This window comes from Sinocyclocheilus grahami, unplaced genomic scaffold (genome assembly GCF_001515645.1).
Source record: "Sinocyclocheilus grahami isolate Dianchi unplaced genomic scaffold, SAMN03320097.WGS_v1.1 scaffold627.1, whole genome shotgun sequence".
Taxonomy (NCBI): domain Eukaryota; kingdom Metazoa; phylum Chordata; class Actinopteri; order Cypriniformes; family Cyprinidae; genus Sinocyclocheilus; species Sinocyclocheilus grahami.
In genome coordinates this window covers 174,898-186,082 of record NW_015505806.1, presented here as the reverse complement: position 1 = coordinate 186,082, position 11,185 = coordinate 174,898, and the positions used below count along the sequence as shown (strand labels likewise).

Below are 11,185 nucleotides of genomic sequence, written 5' to 3'. Positions count from 1 at the left end.
CAAAGTAACCCCCCCTCCTTTTTTTTTTTTTTTTTTCTTTTTTTTTTTTTGTAATGTGACATTCTATCCTGGTCATAAAGCTCAGGTTTTCCTTTTCATTTCCCTTTTCCACACACCTCTCCTCCTGCTCATCAGGCAATTGGAGGCAGGAAAACATTTTCTTTAAAGTCCCCCTATTATGCTATTTTTAAGGTTTCTAATATTGTTTTGGGAGTCTCCTACAATAGGTTTACATGCATGCAATAAAGCAAAACGCTTTAGTTTTTTCAAAATATGCATTTACTATCACCTCGTTTTCCAATGATTCTCAAATGATTTGTTCAAAGCAGTTCTAAGATTCAGTCTCTCTAAACCCCTCCTCTCCGTGAGCCTACAATGCTCTGATTGGTCAGATGGCCCAACCTGTTGTGATTAGTCTACCGCGTACAGCGTGTGTAGGAAACAATACGCCTATTGACATAGTTCCATATTTGGAACGCTCCATAGAAAATATAAATGTCTATTATTCATCATACTTACAGGTTGTGATTCAGTGGAGCCAGCTGGTCCAAATAAACTGGGTACTGGGTACGGAGCCATCTTTCAAGAGCATTTGTGAATCCCGTGTTGAAATCCTCGAGATTAGAGAAGTAGTCGTCAGTAAAATGACGGGAACACAAAAAATATTGTGGATGTACTGCTGTGGTACAGCGGAAAAAATGAATTTTAACCTCTGATTCTTTGCAGCCTCATCTTTCGGAGGTGAAAATAAAACAAATTTACTTTCATAGCGTAGGACACAGCATCTTCTCGACATGATGTTAACCACATGAACAAGCTACAGTGTTTGAGGGCGGGTCAAGTTGTTCGCGGCCGTTCAACATAGAACACAGGCAGGCATAATGCAAATGTGTTACCATGTGACGTGTAGCCATCACAGAAGTGGGATTTGAATTACTGACAACTCATTTAGGCTGTTGAGAGTCGATTCTTTCTTTTGGGAGACAACAACTTTATCAGGGTGTCCGCGGGTCCTTAAAAAGTCTTAAATAACGTTTTCCTAATATAAGGCCTCAAAAAGTCTTAATGTCTTAAATTCGGAATCGATGGGTCTTAAATATTTTGTCACATTACCGCTAAAATATCTTCAGTCTGACGGACCTAATGACTGTTTACAATCATTGGACAGACCGAAGATTTTTTCTTCCCCGCGGTAAGTTACTGCGTCATCAGAGAGAATTGCAGTAAGTTAACAGAATACAAGGTCGCGCTGAGGCTCACTCTGTTTGTCTCTTTGTGAGAGTCTTCATAACAAATTAGCGTGACAGCACATATAAACTCAGAAGAAACACACTGAGGTAAAAATTCTGAATGTTTAGTTTATTCAGAACATGAAATCGTTCAGTAACACCATGACAAGTGAGCTATTGTGCTCAATATTCTCACGACGCAAAAAAACATTCAAAACACCTACAGAGTGCACGCATTGTTAAATCTGGGCGTGTGCATTTACAGTGCATTCTTTCACTGCATGATTCAGTCTATTAAAATACATTCAGAATGATCACAAACTCAAGACATGGGGGCAGAAAATTTTTTTTACAACAGTTCAATAAACTAAAAGTTTTATTAAGAGACTTACGTTTTAGACACCATATTGCCTGTTTTTGCACTATTTCACCAACAAAAATAATTCCAAACAAAGACACAGCCCTGTTTTGCCTCTTTGAGCAACATGACGGTGATTCATTCCTGAATGAATCAACTGTTTAAATGATTCGGTTCATTTGCAATGACTCACTTATTAACAGTGACTTGCTGCCACCTACCCGGACGGTTTTAATTTCACATTTAAAGTATCTTTTCATTTTTTAAATCATTTCAAATATCAGTATTCAGTTTTTTTATGTTTAATATATAAAATTATTTATGCATTTGTAACTGCAGGTTAAATGCATTAAACGGTGTGTAAATACTTCTAAATGCCACTTCAGACGCAGCTTATGTCTGGATTGCAAAGAAAAATTTCATTTGCTTGGTAACAGCCCAAATGTCTTATTATTCTTATTCACTGATTAAATGTAAGAATTTTACTAAAAAGATAATGCACACTTATAGAAAAAATGGCTTTATAAAGGTAAAATGCCCATAAAAGTTAAAAATCAATTTAAACTTATTGGAAAAGATTAATTTCTATTTGACCACCACACAGAATATGAAGAATATGAAAAACTTTAGGAGTCAGCTGTCCACGAAAGTCCTTAAGATAACAGCATGAGCACACACTTAATCAGTTGAATGAATGACTCAATGACTCACTCATTAAGTGACTTACCGTCCTTTACTGGTAGTTTAGTTGAGAAGTATGTTGAAAAGTATGCATTTTCCCCCTCAACATTTCTTATTTGTATATTCATAAATGCATTTAAAACATTAATCTCATAACATTATTTATTGCAGTTGTAATTATTGTTATTTGCAGTGTAAATTATTTAATCTGACTGGTAGCAGCCCTATGGTGTATATTGAATTTATTGATAAATTGTAATAATTTGGTTAAAAATAGGCCTTTGTAAAGGTAAATAAAAATATGCAGATTTAAGTATGTAAAAGCTGATAGAACACTGATGAAAATATTGCTTCAGAATAAATGGTTTCCTCCACCAACAATCTCAGTGATGCAGTTATTTTGCAGGGATATTTTGTATGAAATATTGTCTGCTGACATTAAAAGTTCACTGTATCTCGTAGTAATATTTATTACAGCAATGATATTTTGTTTTCTTTTATATTTAAACACATTAATACAGGGTTAGGTCTTAAATTTCATATAAGGTGGTATTAAAAAGGTCTTAAAGTATTCAGTTTAACTTGTTCATGTCTGTAGAAACCCTGTTTATTTATCGTGCACTTTCGGCTTTACAACTTTACACACTGCATGAAAGGCTATATTCGAAATGACATAATAGGGGCACTTTAATATTAGTAACTTAAGAAATACCATTAGTCGCTACTGTTGGGTTCACACTAACCACACACCGTACAACCATATAGAGTGACATGGCTCTTGTTAGCAACAATATTTTTTGCAATGTAAAATACACAAGAGTTTCTTGGAATGAGATCCCTTGTGTAGGAAATGACCTCTTGGAACGGATCCAGAGGTTAGCTTGGACAGACAATTTGGGAAATTTGTTCAAAAGACTATTCCAGTTTAATGACATAATAGCCCTGTGCATGTAATAAGACCTGACTTTCTGCACACTGGTTGGATAGAGTATGTTCTTGGATTCACCTCTTTGCTAAATTAGTTAGAAACTCCTCCTTATATCCGTGCTCTAAACCAAAGTTTTTAGTCTCCACATTGGCCAAAATTCCCTTCTGGAAGTGCACGACTTGAAGTTGAACTCCGCATTAGAGTAGGGCAGTGTGGAGGAGAGCACCAGTTCTGGGCTTTCCCCTGCTCTCTGAGGAAAGGCAGACAGCCCAGCCTGCTAAGAATCCCAAGCTTCCCACAATCCCTCAGTTTTCCCTCCCATGATTTGTTTGACACAAGCAGTCTCAAGCCCAGTGCTGTGACCGTGGAGTGACCTTACAGACATGGCCGGTACAGGCCAAGTAGTGGCTAGATCACCAAAAATAAAACTGCAGGGAAGAAAATAAAGTAGACTTTTTTTCGGTTTTGACACCGAAAACAAGACCATAAAAAGAATAATGGGTTGTTTGTTAAAAGAAAAGTCCTTTTTTAGTTTTGTGACTATTGCAATTTTCATTTACTGTAAAAAGTAAACAGATTTATGGGGGGAATAGAAGTGGTATGAAGACCAGATTCAAACTTTAATTTCCCAAATGACGTCAAAGGTTCAATGTTAGCGTTAGCAGCTTCATAAGTCCAACAAATTGTTGCATTTCTCTCAGTATCTGTCAGATATTAAAAATAAAGTGAAAACCAAATGATGGTGGTCAGTATTTGTAGAATTTAATTTGATGTAGGTGAAAAAACTCTTTGAATAAGTCACACCCAGGTTCGCTGGCTGGACCTAATTGTGACTGATCACTTTGGCTCTTGTTGGCTGGATGAAGTGTCTGAAAGATTGCACAATGGTGTGTGGAAAGCCGCTTTCTGCTCAAGCCAAAGCCAAGAGGAGGATAAAGCCATAACAAGGGGCTTTAGTTCAGGTGATGGCCGACCTGTTGATAAGAAGGGGGAGGGAGAATTGTAATTACCTTTATTGAGTGCAGCCTCATTTGACTGACAGCTGTAACAAAAAGAGGTATGAGGGAAGTAGAAAAAGAGAGAATGAAGGGGCAAAAGACACAGACTTGGGGAGACTGGGAAACGGAGGCTAAAGTGGTGTGTGTGTGAGATGTGGATCTGCAACTGACTCAGCTCTTTGCTGCGCTGGAGCCACAAAATGCTGGCCCAGACTTCGCTGGGAGGTCCAGTGATTGACTGCCAGGGACTTTCGGCGGTGCCGGAGGTGGGAGAGGGTGGAGGGACAGAATACCTGAGCCATGAGGGAAAAAGGGGGGGGCTTTCCTCCTGTTCTAGATCAGAGCTGGCACACGGAGACGCAGTCATCCACTAATACTGTAATTAGGCCTGATTTGTAGCCAGGAGGGTGCGGACCAACACGCTCATGAGACCTTTCATTTGACCAGACAAATTAGAGATATAGACATAATAGGCAGGAGTTGCGGGCTCAGATGAGAGCTCAGATTTCAGGCCAGGAGCATTCTGGATTGCAGTGGCCTTCATGACTGTGAGCTGTCTACTTAGACAGCATTTATGGCATCATAAGTGTACTCCCACTGTGAAGCCTGTTACGGAAAGTCCAAAACTACATGCTGATCTTTGAGATATCTCATTTTGACCCAATATTAAGCCACCTTTACATCCACCCCAGAGAAGGCAATCCCATGTAGTGTGGCTAACTTGGTGGAAAATTCATCCAAAATGGCGAACAACGCAAAGCAAATGTTGACTATAAATGTACCCAAAATCAAACTGATGTTCCACTCAAGGAAATGATTGTGATTCAAATGGGTTTTTTTGTTAAGTCTGACTCATTTTGTCTTGTTTCCCTCAGCTATGTGGTGAACATGGGCTTGATCGACAAGCTGTACGGCTGTTTCCTGTACGTGCAAGGACCGATTGACGAGTGTCCCAAGATGACTGCCTTTCTCGAGCAAGCCACAGCTTTTCTCCATGGGATGTGCAAATTGTGTTTTGCTGTGACTGGTCGGTGAGTGGTTTCTAATGTTACTTTACTTTGTCTATGTCTCCATCATTGTCATCCAAAAAAAGTTGCATGGCATATACTGGGACATCATTATAATATTGTGGTATTCTTTAAATTGCTTTTGAATGACCAATTACCATGGGTATGGTAGTTAATCTGTACTATAGGGTTCTCAAGGTTCAATCATATTATCACTGTATCATGATAGGTCCACAGTATCTATTTATAGTGGTTGCACCCTTCCCAAACATCCCCAGACCAGTAGATAACCTCATTCCTATCTAAATAAATAGGTGGAGTCCACTGTAGTTTTGATGTTCAGATGTCTGAAGAGGTGCAGACCAGAGACAAAAGACCCATCAATCAGCAGCCCATTTCCCAGTGTCTGACACTAGTCCTGCAGAGCCTGTGCTGATAGTCATCTAGCGGCATGAGAGCTCAGATTTCAGGCCAGGAGCATTCTGGATTGCAGTGGCCTTCATGACTGTGAGCTGTCTACTTAGACAGCATTTATGGCATCATAAGTGTACTCCCACTGTGAAGCCTGTTACGGAAAGTCCAAAACTACATGCTGATCTTTGAGATATCTCATTTTGACCCAATATTAAGCCACCTTTACATCCACCCCAGAGAAGGCAATCCCATGTAGTGTGGCTAACTTGGTGGAAAATTCATCCAAAATGGCGAACAACGCAAAGCAAATGTTGACTATAAATGTACCCAAAATCAAACTGATGTTCCACTCAAGGAAATGATTGTGATTCAAATGGGTTTTTTTGTTAAGTCTGACTCATTTTGTCTTGTTTCCCTCAGCTATGTGGTGAACATGGGCTTGATCGACAAGCTGTACGGCTGTTTCCTGTACGTGCAAGGACCGATTGACGAGTGTCCCAAGATGACTGCCTTTCTCGAGCAAGCCACAGCTTTTCTCCATGGGATGTGCAAATTGTGTTTTGCTGTGACTGGTCGGTGAGTGGTTTCTAATGTTACTTTACTTTGTCTATGTCTCCATCATTGTCATCCATTCTTTGAAAAAAAGTTGCATGGCATATACTGGGACATCATTATAATATTGTGGTATTCTTTAAATTGCTTTTGAATGACCAATTACCATGGGTATGGTAGTTAATCTGTACTATAGGGTTCTCAAGGTTCAGTCATATTATCACTGTATCATGATAGGTCCACAGTATCTATTTATAGTGGTTGCACCCTTCCCAAACATCCCCAGACCAGTAGATAACCTCATTCCTATCTAAATAAATAGGTGAAGTCCACTGTAGTTTTGATGTTCAGATGTCTGAAGAGGTGCAGACCAGAGACAAAAGACCCATCAATCAGCAGCCCATTTCCCAGTGTCTGACACTAGTCCTGCAGAGCCTGTGCTGATAGTCATCTAGCGGCTCTGTCTCCATGCACTGTAAACTCCTGCCTGCAGCCCACCCACGTGTGTGTGTGTGTGTCGGAGTGCGTTTGTGCATGCACAACTACTGACAGAGGCTAACCACACAGTCACAGCTTGTGATATCCCGCCTTTGACCTCTAACCCTGACTTGCAGCAAAGACAAATCACTGTGATGCTGCACTGTTGCTTTCTACATACTTTAAATTGCACTCTAAACATTGTAGGAGTGATTGTTTCTGTACATTGTGAAAACACAATAACATGAAATGTGGTGTTGAAATGAAACAAAAATGCATATTTCGTCTGGGCCTGATTGTGTAGTGTGTTAAAATGTAGGAAGAAAGTGATACTGAAATATTTTCAACCAGGCTGCAGGCTTCAAAACAATTTGAATGAAACTCTCTCCACTGTGTTTCAGTCCCAAACTATAGTCTGAATGAGTCCTTGCATTTGCACAAATTCATATTTCAGCCCATTCCACTTGGATTTTGGAGTTATTTCAAAGGTCATAGCTCCTCCTTTATTGGCCAGCTATGTTCTGTTCCAGCTGTTGCATGCTATAACGCCACCCAGCTGGTTATGACAACTCTAATGTCTCTCCCAACATCCTTTGGCTTCTGACACTGAATATCTGTGAGAAACTCCAGTGCCAGTTCTTCTCTTTAATAGTCCTGCTCAGCAGCATAATCAACATCTTTCATAATCAAGTCAACGCTCCATTCTGTCATTCTTCACTATGCTGAAGGCCAGGAAGTTGTCCCTTTGTGGTTCGTGTTAGACATTTCCGAGTTGCTCTGCTCACTTGCAGTTGCCAGACCCTGGGATTTGTGTTTCTGTCACCGACTACCAGTGTATTGGTGGGATTAAATATCGATAATCATCAATGTCAATAAAAGCTTGTCAAGTAGCGCTTGTGCTGAGCTAATGACGACGTGTTGGCCTATGAGTTGTGGCTTGTGTCGCAGTCAGAATAGATTGAAATGATGGTGTATCTGCTTGTTCTGCTTTGGATCAGGGGACTTTCTTTTCTTAAGTTAACTAATAGAGCTTTTCCTTGCTGTAGAGCAGGGGTGTGCAATCCTGCTTCTGGAGATCTACCTTCCTGCAAGGTTTCTGCTCTTTCTGCAGTCTTTAAAAGTACTCATAAACCTTGATTATTTGGCGCAGATGTGTTTGGTCAGGGTTGGATTCATATTATGCAGGAGCGTAGATCAACAGAAGCAAGACTGAGCACTCCTGGTGTAGAGCGACAAGAAGGTATTGGGAAAGAGACCAGGAAAAGAGTCAGGAAAGGGTTCAGGATGTATTCAGCTCCCGACCCCATTCCCTCCAAGCACCTTGACTCTATGCATTAAACGCAAGGTGTCATGGATCCAGCAGAGTTTTAGACACCTTGACTGATTTAGAAGGCATATCTTTTCTTCAGTTGTTAAATTGCCCTTTTCCCTCAAGGAAATCGTTTCATGGCAAGTTCCAGATATATTTTATCTCGTCCTCTCTAAGTCGAGTAGACACTAACAGCATTACCACAGGTTTAGCTGTAAGCATGGATTAATCAGACGATGCTGATTTGGAGTCAATGGTTAGGCTCAAATTGCCTCTGTCAGGCCTTTCACTTTCATCCCACTCCGCTGTCTCATTTTTCAGGATCAGGAGATGTGAAGTTCGTCATGCACAGTCAATCTGTGAGAACTAAGTCTTTGTTCCCTCATGTAGACACTGATCACGACTTTCGGTGGAGGCTGCCCTTCTCCTCTGAACTGAGGATTTTTTTACACCAGTTAAGGTTAAACATAGATAAGAAGTGCAGAGCCGAGATCAGTCGGACAAGGTGGCTTCCACCCGGAAGCTTATTCCGGAGTAGTCGACCTCTTGCACTTGCTGTGATCTCATTGCCGAGGGTGAGGTTTCCCCCTCACCGAGCTTGACACTCCTTTCTCCCCTTAGCTCACCAGAAGTTCTGTTTCCCCTCCAGTGCACTTGGTGTAGTGTTCACGGACGTATCCTCAACTGCAATGTGACACCTTGTAGAACCAGCTCCTTTTGTGCTGTTTAGGGATCAGCCCTTGATACTAAAATCCAGACTCTTGGCGTTGCGACGGTAATGGAAGATCTCGTCTCAGATCAGCCTTAAGGTATCACTTCTGCTCAGAACCTCAGGGGTATGAAGTTACCAATCCTGCTAATCCGCAGGGTGTTGTCCTGACTAAGACACACAAACACGCTGCTGTAAATCTGGTAAGATGTGTCTTAATTAAATGTGCTGCAACACAAGATGGCCAGTGAGTGAGGGGAGTTTGCATAGTTGTGGAGCCAGTGCTATTGGCTGACAGATGGTTGTCCAAGTTCCAAGACTTCCCTCCACTGTTGCTGTGTGGAGAGCTCCAGGATGTTCACTGGTGTATGAGATGTTTGGATGTCAGCTTCATAGCTTAGAGTCTCAACTTCCCCAAGATTCACCTGACCAGTCTGGGGTTTGTCACATTTATAGATGATGGCCTTACCTCCCCTCTATAATAATCTCTCCCTACACTCTAGAGATTCATTCTGTAAATCTGGCAATTACATTCTGTCCATCTCTTCAAATATTCTGTACGTTCATTCTATCTATATGTTTGTTATACATATAGACACATCCACGTCCTCTATATATATTCTATACATTTGGCCACCACATTCTATCCATTACTATGTATTCATTCTTTCTTCCGCATTCCGTCCATCTCTATAAATTATATATATTTATTATTTACACCATTTTCTATCCATCTCCATAAATGCTGTTTATTCTTTACATCTGTCCACCACGTTCTATCAAATTCTATACTTTCTGTATATTTGTTCTAAACATCTGGCCATGGTATTCTGTTTTTCTCTGCACGTTCTACACATTCATTGTATACATTTGTCTAACACATTCTGTCCACCTGTTTATGCATTCTGCACATTTATTCTATATCTCCACAAGACATTCTGTCATCTCTATGCATTCTGTGCATTAATTGTTATTTATGTTTGTGCACCATGTTCTATCCATGACTCTATACTTTTATACATTAATTCTATAAATATGTCCTCCAAATAAAATATTTTCCTCAATATGTTCTTAACATTCATTCTATAATTCTGTCCATCAAATTCTATCAGTCTCTCTGGACATTCTATACATTCATTTTATATATCGATTCTGTTAGACACCTCTCTAAAACATTCTGTGCATTCATGTTTTACAACTGCCATAATATATATTCTATATTCATTTTATAAATCTGCCCACCACATTATATCATTCTCTCCACATTATCTACATGTCTATCCATCTCTTAGTATATTCAAAGTATTCTTTCTATACATTTCTCCGTCACACTCCATCCATTATATAGATAACATTGTCCATCACATTCTACCCATTTCTCAATAGATTTTTTTCTGTCCATAGAAATTGTGCTTCAGTAATTTTGCATTAATCGTGTTGAATTATTTTAACGCATTAAGGATTTTTTAATTAATCTCGTTAACGTTGAGGGCCCTAATATATTGCCCCAATACTTCACTTCTCTCTGTTTCTTTCTCTCTGATCTCCAGTCCCTGATCCTATGCTCAGAAGTGTAAAGTCTTTTTTTCCTCATATATTACCATTAGCCACCCTCACTGTGTCTCAGTGTTCACTCCTGAGTTAAGCAGGGCCAAATGTTACAAGTTAAGCATATCTGCCCCATAGGCATGCTTCACAGATGGGGCTTGCCTTCGTTATTTATATCAGAACAGACAGGCTCTGGTCTAGCGAGTAAATCTAGAAGCTATGAGGACCAGGCATCCCACACTCCCCTACATCCTGGGTCTTTGGTTTTTGCAGCTTAAGCAAGCAACCAGTAACACCTCAGGTTCTGATGCTTTCAGACCACACCTCTGCTACCTTTTGCCACACTTCCCCTGTGCACTATACAACAGCCCTGTGCACTGCTGACTTTGTTTTGAAAGGCCAGTGGTTCAGATTGAAAGGTGCGTAAACTTGAGGAACCTTATTTCACTGGCCTGATATATATGATACAATGTAAAGCACCTTTGGCCTTGCTAATAGAATAACAGTATTTCTGACCCTGAATTGTTTTTCATTTCTTGAGCGTCAGTCACTGGTTAACAGGTCTTACCTGTCCTGTTGAACAAAGTGGCCTTTTGTACCACATCATGTGTGATTGATTTTGTATGTGGATATTTGAGTAAGAGTACTTTTCTACACAACGTTATGTGCTTTTTCTGAATGCCTGTTGCTATCTGTTCGGTTATGTTTAGATTGGCATACTGCCTGCGGTTTATAAAATAAATATGCAGTGTGTATGCTGTGAAGTGTATGCTATTTTTTTTTATATGGATGAAGCATCTGCAGCATCTACTGATCACATTGGATAGAATTTAAAAAAGTCTTACATTTTAGATTTTTAAAAACTAATTTTGCCAAAAATTACATTAAAATTAATTTATTAGTATTATTATTGTTGTTGTTGTTATAGTAGTGGTATTTGTTCATTATTATTATTATTGTTGTAATTTTGTCAGC

The 11,185-nt window shown here is 39.8% G+C and overlaps 1 protein-coding gene across 1 annotated transcript in view; it reads left to right on the top strand.

Moving 5' to 3' along the window:
* LOC107557980 (S phase cyclin A-associated protein in the endoplasmic reticulum) overlaps window positions 1–11,185 on the top strand; it is a 133,173-nt gene that overhangs the window by 96,679 nt on the left and 25,309 nt on the right. Inside the window, exon 26 of the mRNA XM_016241578.1 lies at window positions 5,070–5,225. Within this exon, the coding sequence (XP_016097064.1) occupies window positions 5,070–5,225 (156 nt within the window). The remainder of the gene's footprint in view (window positions 1–5,069; window positions 5,226–11,185) is intronic.